Source organism: Gallinula chloropus (genome assembly GCF_964237585.1).
Source record: "Gallinula chloropus genome assembly, chromosome: 15".
Taxonomy (NCBI): domain Eukaryota; kingdom Metazoa; phylum Chordata; class Aves; order Gruiformes; family Rallidae; genus Gallinula; species Gallinula chloropus.
Genome location: NC_140100.1, coordinates 1,029,840 through 1,048,638, shown reverse-complemented (window position 1 = coordinate 1,048,638; position 18,799 = coordinate 1,029,840). Strand labels below are relative to the sequence as shown.

General features: G+C 50.9%; 1 protein-coding gene across 1 annotated transcript; it reads right to left on the bottom strand.

The window, feature by feature from the left end:
- Positions 1-980: 980 nt before the first annotated feature.
- On the bottom strand, positions 981-14,586 carry ROGDI (rogdi atypical leucine zipper). The gene is made up of 11 exons (XM_084270879.1): positions 14,518-14,586; positions 10,816-10,887; positions 9,461-9,543; positions 8,074-8,128; positions 7,495-7,575; positions 4,953-5,048; positions 3,662-3,760; positions 3,079-3,192; positions 2,330-2,379; positions 1,674-1,800; positions 981-1,145 (listed from the first exon to the last, which is right to left on the bottom strand). The coding sequence occupies exons 1-11, from the start codon at positions 14,557-14,559 to the stop codon at positions 1,104-1,106; spliced, it is 861 nt and encodes a 286-aa protein (XP_084127005.1). The 5' UTR covers positions 14,560-14,586; the 3' UTR covers positions 981-1,103.
- Between the last annotated feature and the right edge of the window lie 4,213 nt (positions 14,587-18,799).

Below are 18,799 nucleotides of genomic sequence, written 5' to 3'. Positions count from 1 at the left end.
CAGCCTCCCTACCTACTGCCTCTTCTAACCATGGACATCACAAGTAAAGTCCTGCAGGTAGTGCTCGGACATCAGACAGCTGAGGCTCAGGCCCAGCCTTCCAAGAGCTGCTCAGCTCTGCCACAAAGATCACTTGCTGAGGCAAACAGCAATCCAGCACACGTAACGAAGAACAGGCACTTGTAAGACAGCACATAATCTCTGATACCCTTTCATTCTCAGCACTGACAGCCCACAGGAACATGACAGGTCTGAAGATCTTTATTTCACAGTAATCAATGGCTACAGGGATGAGTTACATACCGTAGCATCTACAGACAGGCAGCAAACCATAGGAACAGTGTGGTACTCACTTTGGGTTTAATGACAGGACACGAGACTGCACAGCTGTGCTCAAGGTATCGAGGCAACTCCAAAGGCTGGCAGTGAAAACATGACACTAAACCTGGAAAAAATCAATTCATCCCACTAGGGCTCAGGAAAAAACCCAAACACTATCACATTTGTGCCAGGGGGGAAAAAAAGAAAAGAGTTCAAACAGCAGCAAGTAAGAATATAAGAATATCCCCAAAGGGGAATCAATGAGATGGGCATGGACAGAACAGATAGGAAAGGGAGAAGCTCAGGGCTAGTCATAACCACAGCTGGACCAGATCACAACAACATACATGGAGCAACATGCCCTACACTTCTTGTGATGTGTTAAATTAGTCTGTCTTCATCCCATTCCAGCCACCAGTCCAGCAGTTAGTTACAGCACTGTGTGCAAATACAGTCAGTGAGAGTGGCCCATAGCTCCCCATTCCTTCTAAGGGCCTAGTGTCATTCGTTAGGGACTCATTCCACGTTAGGGAAGTGTAAGCAACACAACACACATGAGAACAAGGACAGGTAGAAGCTCTTCCCAGCCCCGCAGCGGTGCTTGGTGCCATGCTTATGGAGCAGTCCCAAAGCTAACCAAGTTGTGTCTCTGGATACACTGACCCTACCCCATGGAGGGCCACACAGTAGCGAGCCACTGCGCTCCTCAGGCTGACCTGGACTCAGCTGGCATGCTGAAAACACAGGGAGACACTGGAAGCACTTGGACACTCCACTGAAAGTTAATATGGCCTGTAATTCCAGTAGCTGGAGAAAACAGAGATCTAGAAAACAAGAAGGAAAGCAGGTAAGTTCCTGTATCCCTTGGGCCATAGAATAAAGCAGATAACACCTGAGTGAAGACTGAACTTTACAGCATTACACACTGGAGAAGGGCAGATTTGCTGCTGTTGTCACTGAAGAGGCTTGGAGCACAAAGTTACTTGCTCCAAGTGACAGCTAGGTCAGCTGCAGAGCTGGAACTGAAAACTGCCCTACTGGAATCTAGATTGCTGAGACCACCATGCCTCTTCTCTAGCACCCTGGCATTTCCTTACACCCAGCTCATGACTGAGCACACAAAAGCTTCTAACTGCTCCTTCCATCTAGTCAGTAATTCGGCAAACACGGCTGACAGTGCCACATTCACCCATACTGTCTGCTAGGCAGTGTCAGCCAGCTCCCTGGCTCCAGAGCACTCACTCATCAGCTTATATGGAAGTTGGACAGAAACCCATCACATCAGATTTTTAGATCTGAGGTCCTCTCAAATCCCAGTGTCATAAACAAAGCCCCTTCTCTAAGGCCATTACCTTGTCCTTCAGTTGCTGGCAAAGCTGCAGTGAAACTGTGAAGAACACAAGGGCATCATTTAACCATGGGACAACACATTCCACTTTATGGACGTGGCTGACTTCATACCGCTGGTTGCCAATCTCACTGGAGGGGGGGGATAAAAAAGAGCACAGCTTCACACACAACAGCACAGAACACAAAACTCAACTGTCCTCCATTCTCACAGAAGAGATCATTATGATTTCTACTACATTTAAAACAGCACCTGGCAAAGTTACAGAAATGCAAACACTGGGTCTGCCTGTGAGTGGATTTAGAGCCAAGCTACATCTCACAGGGCTGAGGCAGAAATTTTACCTCTTCCCAGAGAGGCTCAAAGCCATGAAACACAGATGGCAACGCCAATAACCCAGCGTTCCTTCTGGCTGACAACTCTGATCTCCAGACAAACCCATGGCACTGTATGGGTGGGATGTAGCCTGAAAAGCCCCATCTTTGGCCTGTATGCCCAAGTCATTAAAGTAACAGGCACCTCTGCGTTGCCAGGTACAGCCACAGCAAGGATCAGCTTCTCCACTCAGCAGATGCTATAATCAAAACCTCAGAGAGCCATTTGGATCTCCTCAGCAGACTCCTACACCACCCACACAGCCCTTGTCGTGACTGTACTTACAACATGGCTCCAGGGTTGTGCAAAATGGACCCTCCAGCAGGCTTGAAGTTCTGAAGGAGAAGGAAGAGGTCATTAGGATTTTGCTGCAGTAAACAAACTACTTAGAAGGAGGACATTTAAGGTTTGTGCTATCAGTAGCCCAACATCAAGAAATGACTATACTGCATCTGCAGTCATTTGATCCCTGCCTGCTCCTTCACAGAAACAATTCTACACAGTGGCTGAGTCCAACCTAGCTCCAAATTTTAGCACCACAAAAATAAGATGAGAAGGTCCAGAAGTAAAACACAAGACAGTTTTTTTAGGAAAAATATCTCTATGGAAGGACTGCATTTCATAAAGTTTTCACAGGACAACAAGCTGACCCAAATGCAACAGGTTGAAGCAGAAAAGTATCCATCAAAACTCCATTCACAAAGCCAAGGAGCTACTTTGGTATAAACTGGATTAACACAATTATGCCCTTTCAATATTACTCAAAAATATCTTGTAAGATAAAGCATTACTTGGCAAAAAAAAATAGTTACTGGTTTTCTCCAGAGCACTGGTATTTTCTTCTGGGCTGTGGTCATGCCCCAAACTGGATTTAGAGCCAGAGTTTGGTCTGCAGCAGGTCTGACCACAGATGTTTACCACCAGTTAGAGTCATTTCTGCATTACCTTCCACACAGAACATCGCACCACGTAGCAGTGTGATCTCTATCTCAGAAGGGTGCAGTAAACAAGTTTCAAGAGCCAGTAAGTGTCACCTTGGTTGTGCTGGGCTGCAGCACGTGGAGCTGGTAGACAGTCAGGCACAGCTTATTCAGGTTAATGTAGAAATTCACAAGGATATCTGGAGGCAGAGCAGGGGTGAACATTTTCTGGTGAGAAAACAAGCAGTATCTTTGTCAGTGAAAGGACCATTACTTCCAGTGCTGGGAAATCACTACCTTTTACTAAGCCATTACCCCATAGTGAGAGGGACATCAGGAAAGAAACAAAGAACAAGCAGCTTACAGGCAACAACTGTTCCTCTTGCTGCACTTGATCAAATGGGGTGTGCATGATGGTGACAAAAGGGGATGGAGCAGCGTTCACAAGGGCAAATCATCCCTGGACACTCCTTTCTGGGCAGAGAACAGAACTTACTCTCTGAGAACCTCATGCCCAAGTCATTTGCTTTTCCACAGAAAAACACAGAGCAGCTAAAAATGCTCAGAGCTCACACCTACTTCGACTCCCTCTGTCTCAGGAGACACTTCAGAAATTCCCTTCCACCAGGAAGCAGCATAATGCCCTAGCTGCTGTGTGCTGCCAGACTGCATGGGGGTCTGGATCACACGTACTTACTGTGAGACCACTGGAGGCGATTTCTGGCAGAGTCAGAGTGGCTGGAGTGGTAAGCCGATTGCGAGCTCTTGACAGCTGTAACATCACAGCATCCATAAGCTACAAGATAACATACAGCCCACTGCTGAGCAGCGATCCCTGGACAGCTCTGGAGAGCATGCTGCAGAATCCTACAGCCTTCTGCACGTGTCACAACAACCATCACCATCACCACCACCGCCCGCGCCCTTCCAGGAATTCGGGGCTGCTAATTGTCACAGGCACTTGTGAGACAGGCTGGGAGTGTTTAATACCAGGAACCAAAGAGAAAACAGCTATTCATTAGAGTAAGAGAACATGAGATCAATTACTTGATGCCACAGAAGCATCGACAAACTCATCATCAGCTCTCCTGAAGGGCAGGTGTTGAGGGAAAACAACAAGCTGTGTGCTACTTCTCCCCATTCCCACATCACGGGTACAGTAGCTGCCGTGCGGGGCCACCCGTTCACAGCCACCTATGAGCCTGGGTACTAGAGGAAAACCAGCTCATCCTGAGCCCAACCCTGCCACAATCCCAGCTCAAAGGCTCTATTTTTACAGGGGAAAAAAAAAAAAGTGGAAAGCAACACATGCCTGTTACAGAGCTGATGACTGCTGAGATGAGGCATTTTATACCATGACTAATTTCTCCCCCCTGCTTCCACCCAAAAGTACAGTTATTACCCAGCTTCTTCCTGTTTGCAGCCCAGGCCCATGTGGAGACCCAAAAGGTTTTGCTTTCTCATGCTTGATGTTGTGATGGGTTGAGACTCTGGTAGCTTCAGAGTGTTTCTGAACAGAGGGCTGGGCTTTACTGCCACCCAGCAGCTAGTCTGTATCAGACCACATCAACTACTAGTGAGATGTCACTTGCCAACTGTCAGTAAATCACAAGTAATCATTTGTTTGCTCATGACTGCCACATTCCTTCTCCTCCCAAAAGCACTGACTGACAGGGAAGAGCATGAGCTATGGAACTACATCATCTTTTTTGTATCAAGGGAGACACTCACAGAGTATCACTGCTGAGGAACAGGGCACTGACTGCTCACATTAGCACTCACCATGATGTCCTGATGATAAACTGCTACAGACTCCTATCAAATATAGGTCATATGGACACTCCTTGACACAAGTATACAGGGGTACAAATGGGGAATCAATTTCCAGTAAGAGACTCAAGACAGTAATATGCATTGAATGTTTTTAAAACAACAATGGAGGGAAGAAAAATGCATGTTCCTACCCAAGCAGAGTATTTTCTCCTCACCTTGAGGACCTCAGAGCCTGTTTTGAATTGGTAGTTGACATCTCTGTTCATAAGCAGGTAAATGGCTTGATTAACATGGTTTCTAGCATCCTGGATCTGCAAAGGTACAAGTGCAGCCCTGTTAAAGACACTCTGTAACACACACTGGGAAGCAGAGGCCTTCCTGATTATCTTGTTGGTCCTAAGAAAATGGAGACTTCTCAGGTGTTAAGGACATTTCAGTACCAGTCACTTGCTAACACAAATGTCCTACTGCTGCCCACATGTATTATTGGGTCCTTCTCTCAAGGATAGAAGATGCAAATCAGTCTGATAGCTACAACCTGGATTGTCAATAAAATTGTCAATTGTGGTGCTTGTGTGGAACTTGACCAGACTTAGGCCACAGCTAGCTCAAGTCCCTCTCAAGCAGGACCACGTGCAGCCAGATGATTATCAAAGCAATGTTGATAGGTATATCCCAGTGCTTCCATGTGAGTAAGGACAAACCAGAGGAAGAAGAAAATGTCCCTGGGAGAAAGTGACTTGGGTTCAGTTCCAGGCAGCAGCAGGAAAATTGGGGGAAAAAAAATTAAGGGCTAAATCAGAGGGTGCAATAAATGGAAAAGGTAAGCAGGGAAGCCTGTGTGAGAGGTGGCTGCAGGGAGATGCACAACAGAGCTTGGGATATTTTTAGTTTGATACACCTACACTGCTCCCCAGCAACCCCAGATCCCAGCTCAGCCTTACAGACGCCTTCCTGTCACAGGCAGGGGCACTGGTTCCTCCTCCTCTGAAGCTCAGGGATCAGAGAACAGCCCTGCTCTTAGAAAGCTTGAGGCACTGGAGGCTACAGAGAGAAGAAAGTAAGCCTACTGCCAGAGTAGGGAGAGACTCTGCAGGTGCTCAGGCTGTGGCATCTCCACACATCACCACCTCCACGTTCCATCTCCTGGATGTTTCTGAGCAAGCTAAGTGGTTCCTGGCAGTGTGAGCCAACTCATCAACACCAGTCCTGCTGCTCTAAGGACATTCCTATTCCCCTTGATTTTGTTCTGTTTTCTAATAAAGTTCCTCAAAAATTGTGTGTCTGCACTTGTGTTCCTCAAAAATGTGCCTACACTGCATTTCTTACCAATGATGAAACTTTGCACAGACACAAAACTTCAACTGGAGGAAGAAACTCCTGCTACTTGGAGACACTAACGTGCAATTCAGACAGGACAAAGGTCTCGCTGTAAATGCTTCTGCACAGAGCCCTTCAGGGGCTCACATTCCACATCCAAACACTGGAACACAAACCTCTACCAGGTAAATAAAGGAAGGTGTTTTCTACAAAGCTGCTAGAAGCTGATCAGCAATACAAAGCATGCACAAAACAGATGCTCTACTGAGTGTTATCAGAAAAACTTCCTTGCCTTGTTGTTAGGTATATGCAAAGTAAACACTGCAAGCTGTCAAGGCTGAAAGAATTGGGAGCTGTTCAGCCTGGAGAAGAGAAGTCTCTGGGGAGTTCTTATAGCAGCCTTCCAGTACCTGAAGGGGCCTACAAAGAAGCTGGGGAGAGACTTCTTAGAAAGGCATGTAGTGATAGGATGAGTGGGAATGGTTTTAAATTGAAAGGGGGAGATTTAGATGGGTATTATGGTGAGGCTCTGGCACAGGGTGCCCACAGAGGTGGTGGTTACCCCTGCCTGGAGGTGTTCAAGGCTGGGTTGGATGGGGCCTTGAGCAGCCTGGTCTAGTGAGAGGTGTCCCTGCTCACGGCAGGGGGTTGGGACTTCATGTCTTCAAGGTCCCTTCCAACCCTAAGCATTCTATGATTCTATAAGTTTAGCATGAACATCTCACACATACAATTTTCTAGAGCTCTACGAAGTTACTGGGGAGAGCTTTTACTCTGTGGCCAAAATAGTCATTGGAAACTCCACTCAAGACCAGATGCCCTGATCACCTGAAAAAATCTGAGCCAGGGCATAATGAAGCACACAGAACACTTCTTCAACCTATTCAGCTATGACAAAATGACTGTAGGCAACTATGTCTTCAAGATCAGGCACTAGATAGGCCCTGAAATCAGGTATTTCCCAGCAAAATCTGTGGGGAAGCAATTCAATGCTCTGGACAGCCACGTCCCTTTAATTCGTGAAGCGGGGGAACTCAGCTGTGCTCCCAGAACCCAGCACAGTGAGATCTGTTCCCAGCATAAGGACGTGCTTCCACTAGAGAACGAGCACTGGCTGCTCAGAGCCTCTGAATCTGCTCTTTGCCCTGCCAGCCTGGGTTTTACAAGCAAACACAAGGCCAGTACTGCACAGGCACCCTGGGCACTCCTGTTCATGTGTTCTGACTGCTAAGCAGGCAGCCTTCCGCTCACTACTGCTTCGGAAACAAGCAGGAACTACCCCTCTCTCCCAGCACCATAACTGAGTTTAATAGCAGCCAAATCCACCCTTGGCTTTTACCACTGGGACAGGCACAAGCTTTTCTCTCAGAAAGCAAGGGGGTACAAGCACTGCTCAGAGGGTGCAGATGCTACAGAGGAATCTAAAGTTACCCATACCTGCTGCAACTTCCACTGCTTGTCTTCCCGAAATGCAAAGTGCAGGAGCTGATTGTTTCGGGGCATTTTCAGATTAACATCCTTGAGGAAAGAAACAGACACATGAGAGCCCACAGGCCCTGTGAGCGGAACACGGAGCCCACCGGTCCCGCTCCATTTCTGCCTCCCAAACCATGCTGGCAAGCTGCCTGCAGCACGGCCAGAGCCTCAGTCCTCCTCCAGGAAGACACTAACACAAGGAGAAGTTGAAAGGCATTTAGTGAAGTGGGATCCAGGCAGGGCATTCAGAGGGAAACTCGGTATTGCTCAGCGAAGGCGGCCAAGGCAAGGGATCCCCAGGAACACGGACTCCACTCACCACAGAGTGGGTGGGGGGTGTTAGGTGCTGGATCCTGACACATTTCAACAGTTGCTGAAACATTAAAGGTTTTCAGGCCTGTTACGGAAGACTGACAATACTTATTGATTACTGGTGAAGCATAATAAGGATGGCCTCCCCCCTGAGGTCATCACAGTGCAATACGAATGACTCCCACCCTGTGATGGTAGTACAAAGGAAGCAGCATAGCAAATACTCACAGCTTGACACAGGGCATCTCCCTGCAGCGTCAACACACCTTTCACCTGGTCTGTGCTGGAATGAGAAGAAAGAGCTGGGTAACACAAGTCACAGGAGGCAAGAGACACCCACCTAAACAGCTAACACGATACTGCTTCTCCCTGTCCCATGTAGCTAGCCAAGTTCCCCTCCTTCCAGGGGTCAGCTCAGGGATACAGATGAACTCTATGATTTTCAAGACCCCAGCTCTTGGCATGAAGCCAGCTGCTGTCATATAAATGAGCTACCTCATCCTAACTGCCCTGCCTGAAACATTTACAGTCATTTCTGATCCCACACTTATTTCATGTATTACCTATCAACAAACAGCTCGAGCAGACACAAACACCGAGTAGATGAATTACTGACATACAAGTGCCACCCGGTTCACACAGGACTTGAAAGCCACCAACCCCACCCTGCTCCCCACCCAAGAAAAAACCCAACTAAACAAACAAAAAACCCACACCCCAAAACCTTTGCCCACATCTACAATGAACAGGGGGCAAAGACTGAAGCACCTGGGCCTTCAAGAACTCGGTTCAGCCATACCTTACATTTTAATACACTAGGCAGAGACTCTTTAGACTGACACCTTTTAAGATCCATCTTGCAACAACAATGAATGAGAACTAGAATCAACGTCAATAGTTTAAGATCTGAAAAGTGCAAACTTCAAATGCAACACAGAATCACTGCATCACTCAATGAATGCCCACCATGCTGTTCCTAAGGACTAAGGTGTTCTACTTTGCACCATGCTTGCCAGCTCTGGCAGACTGCAACTCTTCAGACCAAGGCCAATACCAAAGATCAAAAAAAGAACAGGTATTTCAGAAGAACTGCCCTTTTATAGCATCTTCTGCACAGGCCTCAGTTCGCTCTGTGCAAAGCAGATTAATTATTGCTATTTTAGGGACATCAGAACAAAGGTTAAGGTTTGTTCCTGGTCAGGGTCAGAAATTGAGCCAACAGCATAATTAATGTCTTGTAACTAACTGCCTGCACCCAGAATCAGAAAAATGCCCCCTGGCAAAGCTGCTGGGCAGCAGCACCCTGATGCAACACACCAACGTGTGGCTGGGCATCACCGACCATGTTGCAGGTATTGGTAGAAAACAGCACAAATCTGGTGACATGAGCCCCCTGCACACGGCCACAGACTCCCAGGTCAACCAGCCATCCGAGTCTGGAAGCCTCATGCTGCAGAAAGCCCCGTCACCCCACACCGCGGTGCCGCGGGACCTTCGCTGTGGCTGCTCTTGGACAGTGCCCCGTGCCAGAGGGAACCCAGCAGTGCTGCAGAGGGGCCCCACTGGAGCAGCGTATCGGGGCAGCAGCAACGCACCAGCCGCCACCGCCACTTACCCCGCCGTGCTCAGCACAAAGTTCTCCGGCTTGATGGCTCCTCCCGAGCTGCTGGCGGGCAGGGCGAAGCGGTGAGAGGCCTCCTGCCCAAGAGAAGAGGACACAGGGAGTGCTGGAGCATCCACCTGGCCCCAGTGCACCAGAGCCAGGAGCAAAGACACAGGCAAGAACCAAAATGCAGGTGCTGGCAAGAGGCAGAACACGGAGCGGTCACTGTGCAAGCCTCCCACAACCCACTGGATGGATGTTGCCTACTCCTTTTGCAGGACCAGGGCGGCCCCAGAGGAGGCTCACTCAGTGTGTGCAGCTCATGGCAAAGGGCATCAGACACCCCACACTCCAGCTGCACACCCTGGAGCTGGGCCAGGCAGCCAGTGCCCGGAGGAGCTGCCATGCTGCCTGCAGCAGGAGCAGCACTCTGCAGCCCCTGGCCCTGCACACCCTTGGGCACCATGGTGCTGCCCCCTTCCCAGTGTCTGCCTGGGGTGCCATGGTGCTGCACCTTTCCCAGTGTGTCCTTGCTGCCACAGGCATCCACACGGGATGCCTGGAGTGAAAACCAGCCCTCCTAACTGGTTATACTGGTTGGCGACTGTCCTTTAATCACACTTCACCCTTAAAACTATTGCAAAGTCTTCAAAACAGATACTACACACACAGACACTGCAGGTTATTGTCACCTGCTACTGAGTCATGCCCCAGGTCAGCACTGTGGCACTCCTGCTCCTCTGACACACTCCTCACCTCCATGGTTTGGCCCCTGCTCTGGCATCATGCACTAACCCCACCAAAACCCCAGAGGGCTAAGGGGCTGAGTCTGCTGAAAACCTACCAGGAGAGCATAAGCTCTGCACACAACCCGCTCTGGCCAGTTCCAGTCTGGTTGGGCTGAACAGTTGCCACCTCTGAAGGGGGCAGGTACAGGCAGAGAAGTGGTATATCCAGTGGAGGTTGGTTTTGGATGATGGGGGTGCATGCTACTAATTACTGCACAAGCAGAAGCCTGTCAGCTGATGGTTATCACTCTCTTTTCAACCATCACATGACAGAGCTGCAGGCAGATCCAGATTCTCTGTTCACATTGTGGGCAAACATGTGGCAGACAGGTCTGGCTGCCTCCATGTGCCTTTTCAAACCAGCCCTCTCTCTGGAAAGAGGGTGAAGAACAGAGCAATCTAGGGGAAATCAGCTTTACTTTGAGTCCTCTAGACCAGCAAGTACTTGGGACAGCACCAGACATGCGTGATGAACCTTCCTGTGCACCTTCTACCAAGGCTTTTTTTCCTCAGGGGAAATCTACCACCATTCCTTACATGGGAGAGCAAACAAAGGCAGATGGAGAGAATTAACCTTACCTTCAAAATATCCTGCAGCTGTTTCAAAACAGCATGGACCTCTTCTTGTAAAAGCCATTTAAATTCTTCTTCCTACATTGTGGGAAGACAGCAGTGGAATCATCAGAAGGCAAACATGGGACATAAATCCCTCAGACACGTATGAAGATTATTTATGTTCTAAGCACACTGTCACATCCATGCTGCTTACATCACACACTAGTAGGAGAGGAAGAAAATTTCTTCCTGATTTGCTGAAGAGCCTTACTCTCCACTTTCCACCCCAGCCAAATGAACTGTCCTCATTCTTTTTGACTTCGTTTAACGAGGCAGCATTTGTACAAATCACTGTGCCAATAACTGCAGGACTAGGAAAGAACAGGCAGCACAGAATTGTGAATTTCAGAAGAAAAGGACAGATCTTTGGAGAGGGGCTGGTGACAGGGACAGGGAGACAAGACAAGGAGAATGGCCTTCAGCTGGAGGAGGGCAGACTGAGATGAGGAAGAAATTCCTCCCTCTGAGGATGCTGAGGCCCTGACACAGGGTGCCCAGAGAAGCTGGGGCTGCCCCTGGATTCCTGGCAGGTTGTAGGCCAGGTGGGATGGGGCTTTGGGCACCCTGGGCTGGCTGGGCTGTCCCCGCCCCACAAATGGATGGCCTTTGAGGACTCTTCCAATCCAAACCACTCTGGGACTCTATGATTGTGCTGCTTCAAAACTGGGGCATCTCTTGAAGCTGCTGGGGTTGGCTGGCCTCAGCTAGCCAGCTGCTGGACACCCATCCAGCCTCTCGGGTGGAGATAAAGGCAGGGAGATCCCTTACACAATTACTGCTACGAGCAAAACACACTCAACTTGCAGACAAATATCTTGCCAATTAAAAGGTGAGAAACAAAACCTACAACGCTTCTTGTCCCTCCCAGTGACATTTTATTGTGCAACAGCAGCTTTATATAAAAGCAAACTGAACTGAAAAGCAGGAGGGGGGAGAGAGGGGCTGAGGCCTCCTCAGCACTTGGGCAAACACAGTAACAAGCAAGTTCAGATCTGATGACACACTCACTGCCTCAGGCCTCAGGCCGTTGCCTGCTACAGGGCAGCCTGTAGGAAGCAGCTCCCCAAAGCACAGCTACGCAAGCACTCCTGTTAAACCACAAAACCTCATGCAGATCTTCAGAGCAGCTGTTGCAGTTTTGTGTAGCTGGGAACTGGTAGAGAAGGGGGAGCTGCAGAGATGGCTGCTGTAAGAAGCAGCCAGAAGCTCTCTGAAGGCCCCAGAGGGTAAACATGGGCCTGCCATAGCAGTGACCCACGCTGGGGCAGCTGGGGCAGAGCTGAAGCCCTGTGGGAAGGACTCACGATGGAGAAGCTCATGGAGGACTGTCTGCCGTGGGTGGGACCCCACGGTGCAGCAGGGAAGGGTGTGGAATGAATGACCCCCCGGCCAAGAAGGAAACGAACTTGTGAGGAACTGACCGAAGCTCCTATTTCCCCAGTCCCTGCCCTTCCCTGTGCCATAATGGGGGGAGAAGGGAGCGAAATCCTGACTAAAGGGAAGTCTGCTGAGAAGGGAGGGGTGAGGGGAGATGATTTAAGATCTGGTTGCATTTCTCGTTATCTGACTCTGGTGTCACTGGGGGTGCAGGGCAGGGCCATCAATTAGAGAGTTTCCTTTCCTTTGTTCTGTGTTGAGTCTGTTCTGCCCATGATGCTGATTGTGGAATGATCTCTCCCTGGCCTTATCTCAACTCCTCAGCCTCTCAATATATGTTTTCTCCCCTGTCCAACTGAAAAGGGGAGTGATAGGCCGACTTTGGTGGGCGACTGGCCTCCAGCCAGGCCTAAACCACCACAGAAGTGGAGAGAGAAGCAAGCATGGGACAAAGAAGAGACTGACTCTTGCTACCTCATCAGAGAGAAGAAATTTTCTATGTGGAAGGTACTGGAAGGGAATGAATTGAGCAGGTTGCCCACAGAAGATTTGGCAAGGGGTGGTCAACTTGGAAATTTGAGCTTGCGGGTTCACCACAAGAGACACAGAATAACGACTCCCTGATGTGTTGTCTCCTTTCGCAAGAGTTATCTGAAGAAGGGGTAGGGCAAGGACAGTTGTGTTTCACCACTGAGTCACAGGAGCTGTACACAACAAATCTAGGCAGGAATCTCTGTTACCCTTCAAACCAGCGGGGTGCAGGGCCAATGGCTTCCACCATGTAATCATGTTTTGGGTTTCTGGGCATCACACCAGCACACTGGACTCCTTGCTCTTTCATTCTCTGCAACACTCGTGCTCCTCCAGGTTCCCAACGGAACAGAAATCACACAGGTAAAGCCTTTGCCGCCCCCGCCACGCTGCTGTCACCACACAGGGTGTTCTACTTCAAATCCCTCTTGGAGTCCTTCATCCCACCAGCCACAGCGAAGCACCTTGCCCACCATTAGCTTGATAAAAACTGGGTTTCCACACGCAGCTTTCCACCCAGCGCAGGCACAGCTCCACAGCCACCTCCTCTGACAGGAGCTCTCGCTGCTTCTGACAGATCACAGAATCACCAGGTTGGAAAAGACCTTTAAGATCATTGAGTCCAACCGTTCCTGTCTGTGCTAAACCAGATCCCTAAGTACCTCATCTACCCTTTTTTTAAACACATCCAGGGACGGTGACTCAACCACATCCCTGGGCAGCCTGTTCCAGGCCCTGACAGCTCTTTCAGTGAAGAATTCTTCCTAACATCTGACCTGACCCTGCCCTGGGGCAGCTTGAGCCCATTGCCCCTTGTCCCATCTCCTGTCCCCTGGCTGCAGAGACCATCGCCCACCTCTCTGCACCCTCCTGGCAGGTAACTGTAGGCAGTGATAAGGTCTCCCCTCAGCCTCCTCTTCTCCAGGCTGAACACTCCTCAGCTGCTCCTCAGAGGATTTGCCCTCCAGCCCCTTCCCCAGCCTGGTTGCCCTTCTCTGGACTCGCTCCAGGACCTCAATGTCCTTCTGAGGGTGAGGAGCCCAGAACTGGACCCAGCACTCGAGGTGCAGCCTCTCCAGTGCCCAGTCCAGGGGCACAATCCCCTCGCCAGACCTACTGGCCACACTATTCCTGACACAAGCCAGATGCCGTCGGCCTGGCTGTCCAGCCGGGCACGCTGCTGGCTCGAGTTCAGACCGCGGCCCCAGAGGTGTGGCCAGCCCAGCCGCACCGCCGCGCCCGGCTGCCGCTGCCAGGACCGGCCTTGCACCGAGCTGCGTGTCCCCGACCACGGGCCAGCGACGGGCATTAACTCGCTGCCCCCGCCCCCGCGCCGCCCTCCGCCGGGGCTCAGCCGAGCAAGGCACGGGACGCGCCTCCCGCCACCCGCCCTCGTCCTGCCAACCGGCGAACGCCGGCGCAGAGGCCGCCACAGCGCCTGGAAGGGCCCACGGCCCGCCCGGGGCCGCGGGGCTGTGGGCAGCACGGCAACAAGCCCCAGCCCGGCTCGAACGCTCACCGCCCGGCCCCGCCCGCCGGCCGCCAGAGCAGCTGGTCCCGCGCGGCAGCGCCCGGGCGGTCCCCAGAGCGCCTCCGCCCAGGCGTGGGAGGCCGGAGGCAGGGACGCGCCTCGCCGCCGCCCCGGGCCCGCGAGGGGTCCCGGTGGGGCCGCCGCCGCCACCCGGGGCCGGGCCGCGGCCTCCCGCCGGTCGCCACGGCGGCGCCGAGCCCCACGCCCGCCTCGCGCTCGCGACTCACCAGCACCGCCCGCTCCGCCACGCTCGCCATCGCCGCCGCCATGCCGCCGCCGGCCCCGCCCCCTTGGCCACGGCCCCGCCCTCGGGCCCGCCCGGCAACGCGGGAACCCCGGCGCCCGATTGGGCGGCACCGCCCGCAATGGAGGCTCGGCGCGGGCGCGGCCTCAGGCGGGCGGGAGCTGCCGTTACGGGCCCGTCCGACCGCCGACCCCCGGCCGCGCTCAGCTGCCGTGACGAGGGCGGCGCGGGGATTCGCTGGCCCCTCGCCTGGCCGGGGCCGGAGCGGAGCGAGGCGAAGGGCAGAGCGCGCTCAGCGTAGCGACAGCCACGGCGCAGCAGCTTGGCCTGGAAACCCTGGGCCTGGAGCCAGTTTCCGCTGGCAGCAGCCCGCGCGGGGGCGGCGGCAGCTCCCTTGGCAGGCTGGCGGCTGGCCCAAGCATCGTGAGGCACGGAGCGCTGCCCGCCGCCGGTGCGCACACAGCCCCAGCCCGGGGCTCGGCGCTGGCGCCTTCTGCACCGCGGGTGGTCAGTGCCAAAGCCGAGCTTCTCCTCACAGCCTGAGGCAGCCCCGTGCCCTCTGCCTGGGAGCACCTACTGCTCTGCAGCAGCAAACGGCTCAGCCAACCCCACAGTGTGGGGCTCACAAAGGCTTCAGAGAAGGGATAATGCCTGGGAAACCCTCAGGGGCCTCTGGGTTAGCGCTCAAAAAACTCCAGACGCTAGAAAGAAGGGTACTCGGGACCAGGTACTTGGGCCACCAGGCTCCCAGTGCTTAGACACCACCAGAAATCACCACCCCCAGAAAGGTCCCAGACCCCCGGCGCTCAGCATTCCTGGCCTTCCTCCACACAGGGAAGCTGGAACTAACCCCAGTCCATCCGCTTAGTGCCTCACTGACAAGCCCAGGCTGCTGCCAGGATCAGAACGGTCTCAGGCAAACCCCTGGTTTTCAGCAGCTCTGGTTTTGGAGTGTTTTGAGGAACATGTGTGTTTCTTCAGTGCCACAGTACAGGACAGAGGGGCTTTAGGAACTGCCACAAGAACATTGTGTTACCAAGAAAGGTTTTATTCTTTTTGCCAGTAGCTTTGTTAATTGCACAAAAAAATCTTTTTGTTTTGCCATTTAAACATCTTCACACATCCTATTCTGAATGACAAACGTTAATTAAAAACAAGGCAAAAAAATAAAAATTCACAACCTTAATTAACTATAGGATCTATCATTGAGGAAAAAAGAAACTGCTCTTCTTACAAGCTTTTCACAAGTGTCACATTTTCTCTTTAAAAAGGAGGGAGTCAAAAAAAAAGCAAATTGCTAAAACAGAAATCCTCATAAAAAGGAACTTTACAGAATTGTCAACAATATAAGACAACATTGACGAGCCAGTTTGAGCATCTCTCAATCCACAGCTTCCCCCCCTTCCCTCCCCCAGAGATCAGGCCTAGGAACAGATCAAGATCCATGTTCAGAGGCTACAGACATAAATAGAAGAATCCGAGTGAGACTGGCACGAGTCAATCCCAAACGGCATCTGAAGCAGTCCGGTTTTCACCATTTCCATCCCTTCTCCTCACTTCAGAGTTCTCCCGGCTCCTCCTGCTCCTCCCTGGCAGTGTCTGTGATTGTACAGCTGGCTGGGCAGCACTGCAGCCTCCAGCCACCCCACATCCACCCACCTCGCCAGAAAGCTGCAGTCAGACCTTCCCAGGACAGATTACAGTGTTTAACTAGCCCGCACCCACCCCTCCCGCACAAACAGTCTCTGATTTGAGAACTACAGTATTTCTGGCAAACAAAACCTGCAGCAATGAGTTGGGGAGGGAGTGGCTCTCCCTCTCACAAATACCATGCTTTGAATTCGCCATGAAATATGCTTGACAGGACTCGAGAGCTCCTCTGGCACACTCACTCCACCCAGAAGCACCACAAAGTATGAAAGTGGGAGATCCTCTGTTACCTTCGCTCCAGCCCCAGAGACCTCCACAGGGACAGGCTGGGGATGCTGCTGCACTGGCTCGGTGCAGTCTGACTCTCAGCTGGACCCAAGACAGTGCCTACCTCTCCTTCCCAAAAATTTTCTTACACCCCAAAGCCTGAGGTCTCATCTCCTGCCCCATAGACCACCACTTTCACCAGATGCCCTCAATACACAATTCATGTAAGTGATTTCTGACCACGGCATGTTTAACCCAGGACTTCTGATGCTAACAGCTGAGTTCTGCGTGGGGGAAGCGCGACTGTGTCAAAAGCAGGCTAATGGCTGGTTACCCTGGGTAGTTATATGTGCCTTTAATATGAGTATCTACATGCAGGATGACAGCTGCACTGCCAAAGAAACATGTATGTAGAACTAGCACTGTGCACACTTACCACTGACAGACAGGCAGAGTGATGTCTAGCACATCTATTACTAGGCGATGTTCACCACGGGACAAAATGAGTAACACAATATTAGCCCACGAATAATAATAGTGATCACAAGAGGTGAAGAATTCAACAAAGTAACATTTACAGCATTAGGTGTCAGATGTCATGTTCGTAACGAGTATCTGATTCTTTCTCTGTGTCTTACTAAGGTGCCCCTGAACCATATGCACATGCTGCACAAAGCAGGATTGGTTAAGAAACCCTAACCTGCTGGAAAATTCCCTTACACAGCCATTAAGCTCCTAGAAAAAATAAGATAGTAGGAAGTGCAGACCTCACAGATTTAAAGGAGTAAAGGAATTTGAATTTCATTTCTTTCTTTTCAGAATCCCAACCCAAGGGAGAGGATTGTGCCACCGAGAAGTGATTTTGGCCAATAGTTTCTTACTGGCATTTTACTAACTCTCAAATCTAAAATGCAAGAACCATCCTAAAAGGCTAATACTGAAAACAATTTAAAAAACCCCAAACGTGCTCTTTGCATTTTCAGAGACTGGCATCCTTTGGACTCTGGGCTGCTTGGCTATCAACACTGAGAGCACCTCTGCCTTGGCATCTGCAGTTCAAGCCCTGCGTTTCTGGACTACAGCTCAGCAGTGGTCTTGGCCTCCCATTTTATTTACTAGTCTTTCCAGAAGTTGGTATCTGGCCACAAGCAGAGTCACACATACAGGGAAAAGTCTCATGCTATGCTAGTGTTGTTCCCAGAGTAGTAACACTAAGAACATGTATGGAAAATCTGACGTGTAAAAAGATCACTAATCAGTACACAAAATGTCCCTGTGAGGTAGGTAATCATCAGCCACCTGTAAAGATGGGCAAACAGGCTAAGAGGTGTAATGACCATGCAAAGACCAGAGAAAGCAAGTGGAGAGGAGCTCAGGATCCTCAATCTCTTGGCTCTATGATCATTCTTCTCAGCCCTTTCAGACACATCACACTGCTTGTGGCACTGCGATAACCCAAGACACCTTTGTAATTACTGACTACAAGGATTAAAAAAATAAAATACAGCAAGTAAAGCAACATAAGCTAAGGCCAGGAGCAAATAAAGTATCCTTCCCCAAACAGAGTATCTCTGGCCCAGTTTCAGACCATGTGTTTCTCTTGCAGTTTTCTATGGAAACGTGTTGATCTCCGATGCTGTTTGTGGGGTGGGCAGCTGTGATTAACCTTTTAGGAGGCTCATTTACACTGGCATTTTCTCATTTGCAGAAAGGTTTGTGTTCCCTAAGCTACAGCTGTCTGTACAGGGGAAGACATGGATGCAATCTGTTCTTCTGAACAGTACAAGGAATTCCTCCATCAAGGTGTTGGGGAGGTGGAAGATTCAAAAGAAACAGAACTGAGACAGTGTTGCATGCAACCCCATTACCTTCTGGAACTGCCATTCTCCTCCATGGGAGGTGCTTTGTTCTTTAACAGTGGCCGATTAACAGGAATGCTCCTCACCTTACCCAGGACCAAGGACTTTAGTGATATTCACAGGCAGATGTGATGAATGTCACCTGTCCCCTTGATGCAGAGAGTCCAACACACGCGTTATTTCACAGCAAAGGAGGAAAGGGATCGTTAGAAACAGCATCTTGGACAAGCATACAAAGAGGAAAATAAAAGCAGCCAAGCAGCAGATTTCTGGCAGAGTTGCCTCAGAGCTTCTGAACAAGCCGCCACTGTTCTGTTCCATGACTGTCAGTGCATGGCATGGATTTTTCTAATTAGACTGCAACAATCCGAGCCCCCTCCTCCCCCCTTTCTGACACCAGGGGAAGGCTCACTGCAGCAGCTGCCTCCGTAGCAGATCTCAAAGTCTGTGTATAAAAGGAAATGGAGAGACAGAGATGGACTGGTCCAG